Source organism: Hylaeus volcanicus, chromosome 8, assembly GCF_026283585.1.
Source record: "Hylaeus volcanicus isolate JK05 chromosome 8, UHH_iyHylVolc1.0_haploid, whole genome shotgun sequence".
Classification (NCBI taxonomy): Eukaryota; Metazoa; Arthropoda; class Insecta; order Hymenoptera; family Colletidae; genus Hylaeus; species Hylaeus volcanicus.
This window is the reverse complement of record NC_071983.1, coordinates 8,719,237-8,737,585: the sequence shown is the minus strand read 5'-3', so window position 1 is coordinate 8,737,585 and position 18,349 is coordinate 8,719,237. Positions and strand designations below refer to the sequence as shown.

The following is an 18,349-nucleotide window of genomic DNA, read 5'->3' as shown; positions in this document are numbered from 1 at the left end:
GAGAGAGAGAGAGAGAGAGAGAGAGAGAGAGAGAGAGAGAGAGAGAGAGAAGCCAAGAGCCCGAGCGAGATACATAGAGTGTAAGAGAAAGATAGAGCGAGTGGCTTGTTCTACGAGGGACAAAAGTTATGAATAAAACGGATCGATAGCGTATGATAGCCCCGTGATGGCCGACGCAAAAATGCTTTTAGCCGACACAGCGTGTCCTCCCCGCTTGGAAAAACCCGCCGCGAGTTTTTCCCGACCAGTCAACTTCGTGGCATCGCAGGGTTTCGAAATTCCTTCGGTAATCTCTCCTAGTCGTGTTAATAAAATTTCGACTCGATGTAAATATCGAATTATGATATTATAATATATAATATATTTCTATGCTGCTCCATACCGTATCTCGATAGGTAAGCAAAATTGCACTTCGAGAAAATGTGCGACGGCTAACAACCTTAATGTATCCGTTAATCTTTTTCATAAATCAACTTCTGCATTGAAACATTCAGCTGTAGCATAGTACATAATGATATCCTGTGCTTGCCTCCATTTTTCTGATTTTTTTATCTTATTGTCATTAATATCAAGAGTATACACGAGATGTCTCGTAGTTCAAATTGATTGCAATTGCTCAAGGGATAAGGTTATAGCCTTTTGAGTCACGAATTATTGCAAAAGAAGATCATAAATTTTCTTTTCAACACGCTCTAAATTTGCCTAGCAGTGAATGAATCAAGAACACTTCCCAAGTTCAACGGTCAACGCGTAGATCACGCACGGGGACATTAGAGGAGTCGTCATCGTCGCGCAACGCAACGATAGCACATCGAATTCGATTTTCACCCCTCGTGCCCGTTGATGTCAGAGAAAGACGAGGCTGCTCGTAAACACATAGCGCACCCCGGCACAGCGGCGAATTTCCCAGAGTTTCGAGAATTTCGGCGAGCAGGGCGCGGCGGGGGGGAGCACGAAACGGTCAATTATCATCCCCTAAATAACAGGGCTGTTTACGATTCCGGGCGTCGCATAGCGCCAACGCAATCCCCCGGCCGAACGCGGCATTAGCCATGGCGACATCTTTGCTTAATTTCCTCTTAGTTTAAAGTACGAGCGAGGAGGAGAACCGTAGACGATTCTCGTCGACTAACGAAGTCTCTTGATAAGGTCGGTTGGTCCTTAATTAATTTCGACGACGAGACACGATGTTTATCCAATGCCTTCAAAGGAGTTTACTCTCATTTCTACTCGATCGAGTAACTGACGATGACGTTACACGAATCGTAAATAAAATCGAGGGTTACGCGTAAACTTCGGTAGGATGTCGGTGGCCAATCACCTTTTTTCAGTCACGACGTGCAGTCGGTCCCATAATTATTCGTACCCTCTATGTCTATCGAAGAAATTTGTTTAAATTAAATGGCATAAGAAATTCTTCTTCATATAACACTCATGTTGCATTAAGTGCAGTCATTATAGTTCTAGTGTTAAGACTATGCGTGCTCTGCGATGAGGCATTAATCTAAGTATATACTGTTTTAATGTAGCCATTTGTATATATATATTTATAATTCTTCTGGCACAGTAAACGTATATTTAAAAAAAAAAAAAGAAAAAATCGGTGGTCAATCGCGACCAAGTCCAATCGTAACGAACACGATCGACTTTTCCGCTTTAGCGGATGCCATTCACGGCGTTTTCAATGTCGAGAACGCTTAGCAAAGTAAGAAAAACTTGGCGGCGCGAGTTCGAGCCGGTCGGTTTTCTAGATTCATACTTCTCCTCGATTAGATACATACTTTTCCCTGTACTTGACCCACTTGACTCGTGCCAGGAAAGTAACGCGAGTAATGACGAAGCAAACGGTGCCCTTCGACCCGTGTCTAACGCGAAACAGATGCCACCCCCGACGCGTGCTCGTGGACCTCGAACCTCTTTTCCCCCCCTTCCAGCGTTTCTAAGGGAAGCTACCCTCGGCATATCTAGCAGTATAAATTATATCCGAGTCGCGTCACTGCCAGCCCTTATATGATCGATCATTAAACAGGCTGGCCTGCCAGAAAATTTGCCAAAATCGGTGGATTCGTTTCTCTTCGAGAACGGATGTGCTCGCTGACCCCGCAAACGAAGCCTTCGCTCTTTCTCTCTTCAGCCAAATGGCGAGCAAGAAGAACGACGTTTTCTCGTTTGACGAATGACCGCTCGTCCTCTGAAAATTAACGGCACGGCTCGTTTTCTGGCGACCCGGCTTTTCTTGGAAAATAGTAGTCGACTTTTCAAGCGCTCGAACACAAGCACGGATTGCGCTCGTTTTACGGCGAGGAAACGGAATCAAACTGTCGGCCATTCCAAAAGAGACGATTAAATACTCTAAGAGTAATAATAAACCCTCTACGTTTTAATATCTCTATACAAATGTTTTCCAAATGTTGCTTCTAAATGATCCCATAGTTCCTCTACGAGAGTTGACATCCAACTCAAATATTACTAAATACGCATCCGAAGCAGAATATGGTAACAAACAATTCTTCAGCAATAATTCAAGGCGTAACTATTCATTGAAAGTGGAAAGTGTCCACCATAATTTCGGTTGATTCGAGGACCAGTCAGGATCCCAACTTCCTCTTCGCGGCATAACAGTACAGAAGAGTAAGCTATCGAACAGCGGCAATCGCGCGAACATCAATCGGTCTTCCTCCATCGCTTATAACTAATTATACGGTATGACTGAACATCACCGATCGATAGCGTCGCGTCGCGTTGACCAACTTAAGCATTCCTCGTAGCAAGTGCATCCCGAATCACGAATCCCTCAGCGAAACGTGCGTGACAATTAAGTCGACGCCGGAACCCGCGTAGCTCGGGGCTGCCAGCGACGTCGTGATTAATTCAAGCCAATAGTGGAGAGCACACATAGAACGCCTTCAGGGCACAGTGTATTCCTGTGTATATTGAACTTGGGCTACCTCTCTGAACCGGACCAGATTAGTTCGGTCATTGTGGCAGGGTCTGCGCGCTCGTATGCACACAATCTGTCAACCGTGCGCGCACCAAATTCTGCCAATCTCGGACTAAAGACGTACGCGCGAATCCAGATCGGCGCCTGAATTCGCCAACGATTCCCGTTAATCCAGCGAATTGAGCCAACCGGAGGCCACAGACGGCGTTTGCCTCAAAGAAAATGTCCGTCGTCGACGAGTAATTCCATCCGTAATTACGATTCCATCGACGCGGTGGAAAAGTCATCGAGCTGGTCAAACGTTCGCGCGTATCAAACCGTTCGCGTCGATTACGGTTTCTTTTATTTCTCGTCTCGGTTCGAAAACAATGACTCCGTCGTCGATTGTTTGTCGATTCATGGCTGGGATTGAGTTTAAATTTTAAATTCATCATCCAACCGGTCTACATCAACTATGAACATTATGTAATATCGTATTTAACGATAAGTTCGTTAACCAACGGTTGCAAATTATTTCGAAAGGAAACCACGTTGCATTATACAGTAGCCGCGAATCGAGCGAGTTTCAGCGCGGCCAGTTTTGCAGTCACCGTTTTTCGGGGGCTGAGCCAATTTTCAGAAAATCCGACACGATTCCAATTACAATTTTGTTTATCGCAACGTTACCCGAAGGGCTGGCCGTTAATGGAGCTTTTCGAAAACAGAAACTACCTTCTACCACAACCAACGGTTGACTCAGCTTCCATTAAAGACGAGATTTCCACCCTCGAGATACAGTTTCGCGAAAAGATTTGGAAATCTCTTCGAGCAGCCATAATCGCGCAAAGGTCCCCCGTTCTCCTAGTCGCGCTCTCTGTTTCTCTTTCTCTTCCTCGTGCTCCTCCACACCCCCGAGGTGTAACAGTCCCGCCGATCCGAGACAATTGGCGGCACATCAAAGGCGCCGATTGTTTCCCGTAAATTATAACCGGGAGAGCACTTGCTTGACTTCTCGTTACGAGTTGGCGAACAAGTTCAATTAAGTTCATGCTGGCGAAGACGAGGAACGGCTTCCTACGCACGCAGGGACCTATCCGGCACAGCGTCTGTAGCGCCATCAACCCCATGGAGCTATCCAAACAGTAGAAACGGAGACAGAGGGATGGAGGACGGTGGAACGAAGGGGAGAGAAGAACAGAGCACGGTGACAATGAGAAACCAGGAAGGCACCGTGTTTGTTATCAACTCCCAATGTTTCAACCTCAACGGCCGCGTCTCGAGCGTTAATTCGTGATACAACGCGGGTCGATATAACTCAAGGAGGGAAATGGGTTTAGGCTCAAAGAGTTGCAAGCTCGAAACAAAGGGTATGAAGAAGGAAAAGGATTGCTACACGGTGCTGGGATCGTTGATTAACCAGTAAGTAGTTTAAACCAATCCATACATATCGCTAAAAAAAATATAGTCCTAAACCTATTTCTCTCCTTAACGACCGTAAAAAGCTGGACGATAGGACGCGATTATTATTTTGAAAATGATTTCGTGGATTATTTCGTGGCAGAATTTAATTTTCGTCAGGTTTCCAATCGATGCTTCGCGAGGGTAGTAAATTGTAGCGGGTCATAGGTTCGAGCGACGAGGGACGAAAGGACCAGCGGCGTAAAGAGGAACGCCTTTTGAAGACGATGATGCCGACGACGCGTCTCCATTGTACGGGACAGCCGGGTCAGCCTGACGACCGGGCAACACGTGTCTGTTATGTCTATTATCGACAGATAGTGGGGTAACGAGCGGACGAGATTTATCACCCTCCGTTGCCACCCTAGAGAAACGAGAAGCCGAGGGTACGATGGGGTGGCGAAGCGAGAAGAGCCTGGTTTACAGCTGGTTTGGCAGAAAGAAAGGCCAGTTAAAACCTTACAGTCGAACCGCGCGCGAGATCCTTTCGATAAAGTACGCGGAATAACCTTTGCGAACGCGGAATCCGTAGGTCTACGGAGACAAGCGGACCAATCGCGTCTAGGGGAAACGTTACAACCTAGCGGCTCACCGAACTTTCTTTGAGTTTTTCAAGTCACCGCGAGACGCTTAAATGGCAAGGGTTGACCGAGATGGAGGGGAGAGCGCAGAACTCGCTGGTAGTAAATTTAAATGTCAAAATATACGCGTTAACGATTCGGGACGCACAAAGCTGTATCGTAAGGTTTATTAGCATAATAGGAGAAGGTGCAGCGACGAACGAGCCTGGCCAAAACCCGTCAATCAAAAACCCGATCCTCGAGAAAAGGGCTAGTTAGCCAGTGACCCTTGCATTCTCGTCCTTTCGAAGGATAACGTACGCGTATCTCGGTGCATACCGAGCGACAGACTTTCTCGCTATTATTTCGGGACATTCCTGGGTTCCTTCGAGATATCGTTCGTCTAGATGTCGAGTTTTAACGCGGAAATAGTCTTGGAACGAGGGGAAATCAAACTTTCTGTGTCCACGCACCTCGTGTCCCAGTTTCGCGCGAGCTTTGAGAGAAAATTATACTTCCGGGTGCAAGGGGTGCATAAAGCTGGTGCTACGAGACTGAGTCATCCCCTTCGCCGGCGGAATTCGCATAGATGGGTAGGGGATTCTTTGACGTCCTGGCGTGTCTGACCGTACGACAAGCGTCACAATGCCGGACATTCCCGGCGTCACTGATTGTCACTTGTTTCCTGCCAATTCTCCTCCGTTGGTTCCGACCGCGAAACGCTCTTTCCCTACGCCGCTTCTTTCTCCAATTTCAAATTCAAACGGTGAAAATCACCGGCCGCGTAACCCTACGCCTTGAGAAACCGAAGGTCACCGCGTCGCCTTGGAACGTACTTTTCTATCGTCGATTCATCGCCATGTTCAAGAATGCCCACAGGCAGGGATGGAAGCGGATGGAAGTGCGCGTCGCGACTATCGTGCACGCCTCGAGTTAATAAAGACGCGGTTGAATCGAGAAGGAAGAGAAGGTGGAGAAGGAAGGGGCAAGGAGGACTTGGCATAATGTGGCTCATTGTCGAATCACTTCCGGGGCTTGACCTCCAGCAACGCCCTAAAGACCAGTTCACCTGGACAATGTCCACGAACAATGGACACCGGTGTTCCGCGTTGTAAAGCTCCGTACGACAGACACGTCGATTGTCTCGGATACGTACTTCCAGCCCGAACGAGAATTTAATAATATCTACAATGCGTGGCTACTGCCCCCTGGCATCACCTACATTTCACGAGAGTTTTGTCGGGCTAGGTAGTGTCGGCGCTTAAGTGGTAGGCGTGTAAGGAAAAGTACATTGTTGCTTCGACGAAGATCGTCGCCAGGGAATTCGAGAAGGGTGCGTTGACATCCTCTCGTTCACGACGATTAACGCGTTAATCTTCTATGGACCACATTTTTTTCTTCTGCAAACGACGTTCAAGGCATTTACTTTGATACTTCAGGTTGATGGGCTGCCAACCGTCATTGATATTGCTATTGGTTATCAGTAGACTGCGGATTTTATGTATATTTATGATATAAACGGTTGGTCCTCGCTGACCGAAGCTTTCTTGAAACATTTACCACTAACCCGGAATGCCTAAGAAGCGTCGAGCACTAAACGTGTCGAGCAAAGCGCATTCAGGAAGCGAATTTCTCAAAAAACATCGTATCAAGTCACGCGTATTGGAAATGCGCTGTGGTCACGCTCTTTGCGGCTTCGACTTGTCTCATTACGAGTACCGGGGGTGGCTCGTGCGGTTCGCGCGAGGACACGCTTCGTCGAGCGTCGCCATTTATATGATTTGTCAGCGACATACGCCGCTAATGGCGCAGCCTTCCAGCCGATTTGTCGAAAAAGTGGTCCGCACGATCAGCGAGGCGCGTGTGCTCGCTTCGATATGAAAAACAACCGATCTTCCGCTCTTTTTTCCTTCTCTCCCTCGTGGCCGCTCGAAAAGCCAGCCGGCGGCTCGTATTTGCGTCGAGAGACGTCGAGAGAGGGGCCGTCAGCGATCGCGTGGAAAAATTGACGATGCTTCCAATATGCCGATGAGCGAGCGACGAGAGAAAAGAGGGCAGACGGACGCAGACGGGGTGGATTCTGCGGAACGCCTAAGCGAACAACCCTCGTGTCCCATATGGAAATGAACGTATTGAGCAAAGGTATCTCGAGAACCGGGTTAAATGTTAAATACGAGTTAAAAGAGTACAGCTTCGCTCGCGTCGCTTCCACCCCTTCCAAATAGAAATGCATCCTCTACAAAAATGTATGCAAATATCTTTTTGTTCAATAAAAAATAATATATATTAGCATTATATAACGAGGAAAGGGGGTTGTTTCTTAAAATTCCCTTTACGATATAAACTCAAATAAATATTGCAGAATGTATAAATACAGATGTAGCTTTCATCTTACAGTATACAAAATTAATAAGAAAGAATATTTTTATGTCGGGGGATTTAATCGATTTGTGCAGTGAACGGGCCATTTGACTAGTCAGTCGGCCATACACGGTCTGTGGTAACATATGTTTATAAGCGCGCTCAGTCTGTTTTAATTTTCAATTTCTGCGTTATCTTGTAACCAATTTTCATTAAATATATTTTAAAATTGTTTATTCCACTGCCTGGCTTCCATTACTTTACTTTTAATGTAAAGATTGTTTAACAATTTCAAAACTTTTTATTAGAAAAATTAAAAGCAAAAGACGACACATAAGGTGGCCACTAATTTCCCTGTAATTCTGTTTAAATGTATCCAACAAGTATGAGCAATACGTATGGTTAGAAACATCTCTAGCTAAAGACATCCAACATAATAAACGCCACAGGATTGATCATTTAAGGCGGGTTCTCGAGATCATTCGGTAAATTGGAGCCGTACCCCCGACGCAAGGGTCTTACAGACGACTGAGCTAAGCCTCGGATTGGTTTAGTCGCCACGAAGGCACGCCGCGAGTCGGCAGTTCTGCGGAACACGCGTCACCGAGCAAAACGCACCCGGAAGAGAGAATCCACCGTTTTCCACTTCTCACCCCTCCGCCAGGATCCGAAAAACGAGGCTCGGCCGACGCGGCAGGTAGGGTAGCACCGATACCTCGATTCATGCTACCCTACCATACGTCGACCTCGAGGCTTCCCTTCGCTTCTGCTCAGGTGTGTACGCGACGAGTAACTGTCCACGAAATTTGAGGGTAAATTTCGGTTTTAGAGACGTTTTATTTCTTCCCCCTTTTCGATCGTATCCTAATCGCGGTACGCTTAATTCCACGGTGTCTTCTTTAGGTTACCTTCATTGAAGTTGTTGGATATTATGATAAATATTATAATCATGTTATTTTTATTTTGAATTTTTTGTACTCGTCGCGCCATCACTTTGTCGGGTGAGAGTGAGTTCACTGCGCATATTTATCCGTTTTCTTTTTTGTTATGTTATGTTCAGACAGTATTAGTAAAAGACGTCCTTCCAAGTAGCTATGGAAAACAGTGTTAAAATAAACTATTATATTATAGAGTTAGTATTCGTACAGTTTGGGAGTTTTCTGAAAGTGTAAGCGTAAAATCCTTATCTGGATTAAAAATTCTTTTGTCGGTATATTATAAAGCTACCGCGTTACGCCATAAATGTATTACCTTCTGGATTGTTAACCTACCAGCTACACGATCTTGATATTTCATCAAACGGCTCAAAATTAGATTATACCGCGTAATAAATCAACATTTGCACTTCCGTACATGAAAGTCGAGCGTAATATCATAGGAACGGTGAAAACACGTGCGATAAATGATGTTATCGTACTACTTTCAACCATTTATCATCGCGGTCCAATTTAGGCAGCGGACGAAATTAGGCAACCTTCCTCTGCTTGATATTTACAACGAAACTTTACGATTTCGCTGATAATGGTTTATCGATAATTTAACCTCGATCGTTCCAGTTTCCCCCTTTGGTTCCGTTGCGCGAGAGCCTCGCCTCTTTCCCTGAGAATGTGAGAAAAGGATTAGGATTAGGGGATAGCGTGCGAATCGATCGAAAGGGATCCCTCCTAGATTTCTCCAATTTCAGAAAAGGATCACGCTTTCTGTTAACCGTTCGTTTCTTTACCACCGCTGGGATGTAATTCACGTTTCCAACCCCATTTTTCCAACTTCTTTATGCTTGGAATATATACATTTTTTTTTCTACGGATCGACGAAATACGTTAATTTTTTCGCGAATTCTCCATCGACACTCGAAAGCGATACGTTTTCGATCAACCATTCGTTATCTACGCCTCGATTCAAAGAACGCTCGATATACGACGAGAATTCACGGCTAGATTTCCTGTCGCGATGTTTTCTCCGCTCGTGTGCTCGCACGTTTACGCGCGTGGGGTTGATAGATCGGCCCGACGAAACGAAGGGGTAGTTTGGCTTTAATCGATCCTGTAATCGCCGGTCCGACAGTTGGCTCGGGCTACCTTTTTGTCGGCAGTTAGATGGATGGTGCCATTTACATTTTGTCAGTGCGACATGCGCTAACGTAACATAACGCTACCGCTATCATATCTATCACACCCTCTGGACCGGTACGCGGCTAGTTAACAACTCAGTCCAAGCCCGTAATCTCGTTTCGCAACGACCGACGTTTTTCGCACAAGAATGACCCGACCTGAAACGACGTCGAGCGGAAGAAAAATTTGAAAAATCGCAGGCTCGCTTTAATCTAGAGTCAGTCCCGTAAGTACTCGTACCCTCTATATCCATTTAAGTAATTTGTCTAATTTAAATGATAAGCTTCATGTTTCCAAATCAATTTTCCATTATAAATATATACATGATTAAACTTCACACATGTATATACAGTCAGTCCCATAAGTATTCGTACGTTTTATGTCTATTAAAGAAATCTATCGAAATTAAATGATAGGTTTGCGAAGAAAGTCACGCTAAACGTTGCTTGTAAACGAACAGACGGAATTTTGTAGACTTTTACTCTTGTAGAAAACTCTGTGGACTCTAATTGGGATCGGTTCCGAGTCCTCTTGATGTAATTGGGATCAATCCAGTCGTATCCAATTAGGTTCCACCTAGAATTTCAATGTGACTCTAGTTGAATTCAGATAATCGCAGAGGCCCAATTTAGGGCGTGATAATAGAGACAGTTGGAATGACAGTTGACATCGATTTCACGGGCTACTTTTTCAATCTTGACTCGTACCGATTTCACGGTCTACTTGAGAACACACGAGTCAACGGAGACGAAGCGATTCTCGGCGGAATTTTCGGAATCGGAACGGGGAAAAGAGGCAGAAACCGAAAGAAAACTGTCCGAGGTAAGCCAATTGACAGATCCGTCAACACGGATGACACCTTCGACGCGACCGAGCCGACCAGCTGTCTACCGTCGAACCTAGAAAACGACTCTGTCCGTTCGTATCCCTCTCTCGATTTCTCTCTCGTACTGCTTTTCCCATCTTCAGCATCTGCCGGATAATACCAGGGATTATAGCAGGAGGATAGCAAGCCCACCGACACTGGTTCGGAGCAAAGTATTCCTCCGGTGGATCTCGAACCATAAACAGATCGATCATCTTTCAAACGGTTTCCCGTACGAGATCGTATCTCACTAAAATCCTTGGTTTTGCGGGAAATCGTCGATTCGCCGTTTTCAAAACGGAGCAAAGATAGTAAGTACTGTTATACTGGACTCACACGCCTTTTCGTCAATCCGTCCAATACAGATTACTCAGCGACTTACACTTTCTTGTTCATAACTTCGTAACTTCCATCTCATCCATCGTTGCCAAGGGCTAAGGTCATTCTATCCTCACCGATTACCAGAATACAATACTTATATATAGGATCCAACGAAAGAAACGCGGGCAGTTGACTCCTTAACCAAGTACTATTAAATTCACAACAAAGATTCTTGTAAGTGTCCGTAAGCGCTTAGAACTCTCAAATAAATCTGTATTCAGCCAACATTGAGTGATTCGAGGATCCCTTCTCTCCTTTCTACGGCGTAATAGTACGATGGTATCGACTTGTATGTCGAGTAGGATTTTTTCTGGAATATTTCGTTACGGAAGAGTTGACGGTAGCTCTTCTCCGTGTGGCGCCTCGAGGAGGTTGTTTCGTTTACTTACGTCACGCTTCAAACATTCCGGGGAACGGCGACAACGACAACGACGACGACGACGACGGAAGCAGTAAGCTCGCGCGCGTATCGTATAAGAAATATACAACTCACCTCCCACGCGTAGCGGGGGTTGTAAGGCTCGCTCGCCCATTTCGCGAGGAAAGGCCCGAACCTCGCACCCCTTGGAATGTCCTTCCGCGCACGAACTTGAGGACCGCCGGCCGCCGAACCTCCCACTTCGACTTCCGGCACGGGTGACACCCATTCGCGGTTCGATTGCTCCTTTTGCTTCAACGCGTCCTCTGCGAATCAAACAAGATTATCGGCTGAATCGTCTGCTGTCAGGTACAGAATGCCGTTGCACCGTTCGCCAAAAGAAGCTAACGGCGATACGATTCGGTGGATGACGATTAAACGCAACGTTAGCGGCGATTATATAGCAATTTAGAAAATGAAATCCTTTCGATAACCGCTCGTGGCGACCCAGCCGCGATAACCTACTATTCTAATCCAGACAATTAAGCGCCACGTCTCGCGATAATTTACACCGTAATTCGTAACATTAAGCGCCGCGCGGTCGACCCAGTATTCTAATTTACGCAATTAGCTGCCGCGGCTCGCAAACAGGGCTTTCGAGCGGTAATTTTCTGTAAAAGAAGAAAAATTCCAATTCCGCCACTCACGGTACGCCTCGGTCTTGTAGTCCCACGGGGACTTGTCCTCCTCCCTGGCCGACGGCGGTCTATGCTGATCGTCCATTTTCGCGTTTTCGGCGACTCCCGTGCCACCGGCGACCAGCGTGCCAGACGTCGAGTCGCCTTCGTCGCTGCTTCCTGGAACGCAACGCCGGCGACTTAGAAAGAAACGATGCTGGTTTTAACGAGAAATCGGGCCGCGTCTAAGGTCAAAGAACGCCGGCATGTGGAGCGAGGTTAAAGGTTTCGGCATCGATTGCCTGCCCACGTTCCGCTCCGTTCCAACCGATCGTCGAACGGTCGTGCCACCCACATTCGCGCGACGGGATGCATTCGCGCCGGGGAAAACGGAATGGAGATTACGTCCACGACGAAAATTCAATTTACCCGTGGTGATTTGCGCGGAGGACTCCGGAGACCCAAAAGAACCGTCACTGTGGCTAAAGAGAGGAGGGTGGAATGATTTTGAAACTCTATCGATTGATCGTTTCCCTGGAAATAATAGCCGCTCTTCCTGTAATCGAAGTTTTCCCTCTACTTGCGCTGAAAAACATCGCCGAATATCTTGATAAAGCCAAAAATGCTTGCAACCAACGACGAAAGCCTTGCCGTTTTTTGCGCCGGGCTAGACAACGTTAGGTGTCGGAGAAGGTACATATGAGCCGTTCACTGCACAAATCAATTAACTCCATTTTTACATGGCATTTCTCAACTTTTTATTCTACGAAGTTGATCGATTTGTCCAATTAGCGGCTTATACGATGAGATTTATAGAGACAGGGTAAATTGGTTCTCGAGAACTTGACTTTAACCCTTTGCAGTCCAGATTTTCTGATTTCAGTGCAGCTCTGTCGAGTCTCACTCGCCATAGGACAGCAAAGGGTTAACTCAGGCACATGCAAGGATCAGTGGCAACCGTAGAACGTTATCGTCTCGGACCTTTGGTCGTTTCCTCGGTCTAGTGTGCGATGCAACATCCGAGTTGAGGTTGTTTCGCCCGATAAGCCTGGAGAATTTTATCCTCTCCTTTCCTCTGTTCGCCTACCTTCGATGCACTATGAATGTACTGTATATTGCTCAGGAGTTGGTGAGGTACCTACGAACTGAGGGGCACAGAGGCAAGGAAATCTCACCGCGACAGCCAATCGAACTGCCTCGCCAACTCCTCTGAAGACGATCTCGACGAATGCTCCAAAGCGCCCGGTTATAGTGTCGTTTACGAGCAATCTTCCTTTTATCTCCCGGACAATATTCTATTCACAGCTTCTAATTCCCTTGTGGTACCTCGAAACCGTGAGGCTATCCGTCCTTCGAATCTGGATTTATTTGTATAACTCCGGACCGGATACGACGGGCCCTTCTAATACCCGACTTATCTTCGAATCGAAAGATATCCCCCGCTCGTTGTATCAGCTATCTAAAAACAAACTACGAATTCTACGCGCGTCTACGTAGTGACACGGAGACCTGCGACGATCGACGGTCCTCTGCAAACAGCGTAAGCTCTCTGTGAATCCGCTAGGCTGAGCGAAATTGCCGACAAACTCGCAGGTGTATCCGAGAGAAAGGCACAAAGGCGGCTGTTCGCTCGGTGCTTCGTTCGCGATGTCGATCTTTTACGATCCGCCGCGACGAGTCCTCGAATACGTTTCGATGACGATCGAGTCCTGCGGAGGATGTTTATCCACCGGTAGTAAATGTTTTAGGACGCGATTTTATAGCCCGGAATAACATTAGTATTTCAATGTTATCAGTCTTCTCTAATAAATATCTGCGTTTTCTTTTTTCACACGGATCGACAAAACTTCGTAATCATACTAGATGGATAACTGGTTAAAAATTTAACACGATTTTTCGAAGAGCTGTATGCGCATGATATTCTAATAAATATTGTTTCGGAAATATCTAAATTTAAGTGCCGCGTTAGAAATTACCGTATGCCTCGACCGATTAGACGTTCGGATCGTGTCCTGTTTGTCGATAATTTTAAACGGTCAGCACAATTCTAAATCACGAAAGCAGCGCGTGTATCGTTCTAGAAGAAATTAAAGTTATTATGAAAGTTAATCACGTTTCTTTATCAAACGAAATCCGTATCCTCTAATCGTATCCTTAACAAATATCCTTAAGAACTTCAACTCGGATCACCGTGGAATCCAAAACGTTACCTCGAGGAGCGTTCGTTTTAGCATGGAATAACCCGAAAGCAAACGCCACCAAGCTTAAGGAACCCTCGACTTGTGTTAGCGCGATCTAGTCGTAAAATGAAACCGTGATCCTGCGGGGTGGGCTAATCGACACGAAGCTCGAAGACAAACGGTAATATAGATATCGGGACGTGCGCGTCCAGCACCGCGGAGAATAATATCTCTCGATATCATTGGTCGCCGAAGAAATTCGTCGGATCCTTTAAAAATAACCGTAAAGATGCGATTTCGATTTCGCGCGTCGGCTCTTCCGATTCGATTAACAGAAATCCGGTTTAGTCGATAAAGTAAACACGGTTTCGTGGCCCGTCGTTCGTTTTCGCGGATGATCGTAAAGAAGAGATTCTAGGATTGTTTAAGAGGATAACGCAGAGCTTCTCGCGCGAATAAAGAGTCGATACGCGATACAACAACAATATTTGGGGAACTCTCGACGTCAGGGGTCTTTGACTCCTGTGGGACACGAGTGCTCGAGTGCTACTTTCTCCCTTGACAAAACTACGAGTACTTGTTGAACCATGAGCGATATTATCCTCGATGATAGCGACTCGAGAGGCTCCCAGCGCGATTAGGCTTCAAGTGGGGCTGCTTAGGAGAATCGAAATTATTCGTGGGAAGACCGTTGTGACTACCACTTTCTTTCCTTACCGGGTCCTTGTTCGTCGAGTAAACAGGTTCCTCCGAATAAAGCGCACAACTTTACGTTTATAGTTAGAGAATAATATCTTGTTTAGAAATTCTACAGGTTACTTTATCGCCAAATCAACAATCCACTCTTCTTCTTCGAATGATACAACTGGAAACACTATACGCGCAAAGATAAAGTGACAACAGCGAATACAATATTTTTAATAGATTTACTCTTTTAATTGTTATAATATCATAGTACCGTCGCGTGGCAAAACCAACGAATTTATGCCTTGCAAATTGAACGTATACTTTGCATACACATTGCCAATCGATTTCCTCAAGTATGACTCATTAATGGAAGTATGTTATCCTACGTTCTCGGTTTATTTTTGCGCATAAAATCGTCTCTTTCTCGACTGGGCATTGCGAAAAAATTGCCTCGAACCGAGAATGTTACGTGTTTAGTCAACAGGTCCTCTTCGGAGGGAAAGACGAAGGAGTCTAGACCATTCTAACCGAATGATTCTCATCTATGATAAGATGCATCCGTCGTTAATTGTCTCACGGTTGAGACAAACTTGAAAACCAATTTTTAATTGAGTTGTTCGCGTTGGGATTCGAGTTATTCGAGAGCGCAAAAACGTTCGACTACCGGCGCTCGAAGATATTCGTCGACGGATCCCGGAAAAGATAATTAAACAAATTGGCGAGCGAGCAACGGGGTGTCGGAAGAGCGATTGCACCGTGGAATGTGTTCAGGCGCGCGTAAACGGCATTGCTGTGACCGCACAGGACATCCTGGTGATACGGAGATCCTGATGGAAAACGTGCGTACCCTCGGTGCCCATTAGTGCGTATCGTTCAGCGAGAACGATTCCGCTTTGGAATCGAGAGACTCGTCGCGACGATCAGGCTAATTGGAAGGAACAGCCGCGATCCGATCCTGCGGTAAGGAACTATCCTGCGGCGGTGATAACGCTATCAGCTCGTCGTGGAATTGCCAGTAGATGGTAAACCGAATTAGACAGAGGAACGAATCTCTGCAGCTTGCTTCCGGACGAGCTGCGGTCGAACTTCCTTTTGTTGATACCCGGAGATACGATGCTTTCCGCGGTTATTTATAATAAAATTGGCTCCAACATCTGTCAAGTCTGCTAACCCTTTCAAACCTGGCGTTCACAATTGAGGATACACAATTTGAAAATTACCGACACTATCGTTTAAGGCGAATGTCCTTATTTGCGCACATGAAGGAAGGCCAGTTTTCCACGAAAACTACACTATAAGCATTTTTTCTTTTACTTTTCCCACACTAATTCTAGTCCAAGTTAACCCTGAAAATTAAATTATGTTGGTACGAGAGAAAAAAATAATTCAGGTCTGAAAGGGTTAACCCTTAAGAAACGAAGGACAGTGGTAAATGGGAAAACGTACGAAACTACGTCTCGACGAATGTATGTTGTTATCAACGACGATCGCTCGTATCGATAAATTGCTTGTTATTTCCTGTAGCGCACAAGCAAATCATAAACAGTTTCGTTTTATCGAAACGCATCACTTTCGATCACCTCGTCCGTAGGAGCTTAATTTCGTTTCTTTTTTATGGATACGCGTTTCGAATCGCGACAATGAGCGCAAGAGTTTGCAACTTACCATTCATCTTGTAGTCGACCATAGGCCGCGACAGGTCGAGACCGTTCATAAGCGGGTGGAATAGTCTCCGATCTTGGCAGAATCGCCTCTTCTTCGGGCGAACGTAAAATCACTGTCGGCACATGCTCTGTCACCAAAGTCTCACAGGTCAACACAATCCAACGGATGCGAAAGTCGCGAGAAAATCCAGATTAATCGTGTCCATGATCGATCGATCGATACGCATGATCGTTACGAGGCGCGATAAAACGTTCTTCGTACACTGTTCGATGGATAGCGAGGGCGAGAGGGAGGGGTGACCGTGATTGCGGGGGGTATCCCGAAGAGAACGTCAACACGGAGAACGAGAATCGGAGTCGTGCAGCTCGGGGAAGACACGACGGAAAAATAAGAAGCGGATGACCAGAAGAGCGCTGCTTCGTGTCAGCTGGCTCTTGGCAGACTAGAGGATCCAAAATCTGTTGAGAAGAGGATGGCACAACGAGGGTTCCCGAGGGAAGCCAGGGACGATCCACGGGGTGTGGCGGAGCCGTTTCCATCGAGAGCTCTGGTTGGCCCACGGGCGGAGCAACCCCTATCGCATTCGGATCCCCACCAGTCCACCACAGCATCCCTCGAGAGTGCGAGCAAGAGGACGAGACTGAGATAAGAGACGAAGTTACACTGGTGGAGGAACTCGCTGTGGTCGCTGACTGACTCTGATTGCGAGAGACCACCGACAGAACGTGACTCTGATAACGAACGAGACGGGCTACTAGTCGAACGTCGAACATCCACGATTCATAAACGCAAAGAAAATTTTTTTTAATTCTTCTTCGATCGACACATTTATGAAACGCCTGTTTTAAGGAATGTTTAACCCATTCACTGCCAAGCAAATTTAAAGCGTAAGTGAAAATGCTAACGACACTTACTGTAATAAGATAAATTTGTCTCGAGAGTCATTGTGACTTTTAAGACATTATCTACACGACAGCAGAACTTGTTGATAACGAAATCACTGGGCGAACATGTTTTTATATCCGTAAATCTATATCGCCTGCTATTTTCTCTATTTACTTCCAACCGTCATTATCTCGTTCACTTATGAAAATAAATATACCAATAGCTTCGCGGAATAGCGCCATTTATTTAAATCCAACTTTGCGAAAGCAAACTGATGTTATCATTTGCAATGTATTATACGTCTTTGACAATTTTCCTACGCGTGATCTGACAGTTTCCACGAGTAACTCGAGCACTTCAAACTTTTTTTCCACAACGGAACAAGAAATGGACCTAAATCGCTGGCAACCGGAGGTCAAATGTCAGGGTGCGAAGAAATTCGTTCCATCGCGCGAACCCTCGATCGAAATGTACTCCCGAGAGCATGGAAGACGGAGAGGACCCCACGCAGAGTCAGGGTCAGTGGAACAGCCATCGAAGTCTTTATTGGACAGGCTCGGTCACCTTTCTCTTCGAAAAGTAGCTGTCACGAGCTTGTCTGAATTTTTTTTTCAAACCACTTTTCACAATTCATCGCGGTACGAACCGTTTGTCCGATCGACTTCGAAGTCAATTGGAGGAGTAGGATTTCGGCGCTTTCGCCTAACGGAAAGTAACCGAAACCTTGCAGTTTCGTCCTTACAGTTTCGTTATTCGTATCCTCGGACCGTGGCGTGAAAATTCCGTTACATCGTGTTACAAGTTCGATTCCAGGAGAATATAAAAAGTTTGCTGTCGGTTATTCGATCAGCCCGCGTTAAAATTTTTTCGAACACGGCAGAGCGCGTAAATCCATCGGCCAAATATTCGGAGAAACGACCGCGGAAACGAGCAGGGAACTAAAGGCGTCGAAACAAATCTTCATTTTCTGCGTGCCGCAAAAATGTGCGAACGAGAGTGTTTCGGAGGTAGGAAGACATGTGTCGCGTCTAGTAATATCATTCTTTATGGCTGGCAACACCGGTACCCTTCGTTCATTCAACGCGAGCGTCGTCTGCGCAATATTTGGACGGAGGGGGACAGCTTGATTTACACCGGCATAAAAATGTCTTCCTTTCTACCCTTCCGTGAATGTAGATATCACCTTTTGCTTCGTACCTTAGGTAAAATCGCGTGCTCCTTACACAAGCTGTCCCGTGACA

General features: G+C 46.0%; 1 protein-coding gene across 1 annotated transcript in view; it reads right to left on the bottom strand.

Moving 5' to 3' along the window:
• Positions 1-16,330, bottom strand: part of LOC128881031 (histone-lysine N-methyltransferase PRDM16-like) — a 34,668-nt gene extending 18,338 nt beyond the window's left edge. The window contains exons 1-3 of the mRNA XM_054131675.1: positions 16,224-16,330; positions 11,722-11,871; positions 11,150-11,340 (exon numbers count right to left, since the gene is read on the bottom strand). Of these exons, the coding sequence (XP_053987650.1) occupies positions 11,150-11,340; positions 11,722-11,871; positions 16,224-16,272 (390 nt within the window). The 5' untranslated portion in view covers positions 16,273-16,330. The remainder of the gene's footprint in view (positions 1-11,149; positions 11,341-11,721; positions 11,872-16,223) is intronic.
• Positions 16,331-18,349: the final 2,019 nt, after the last annotated feature.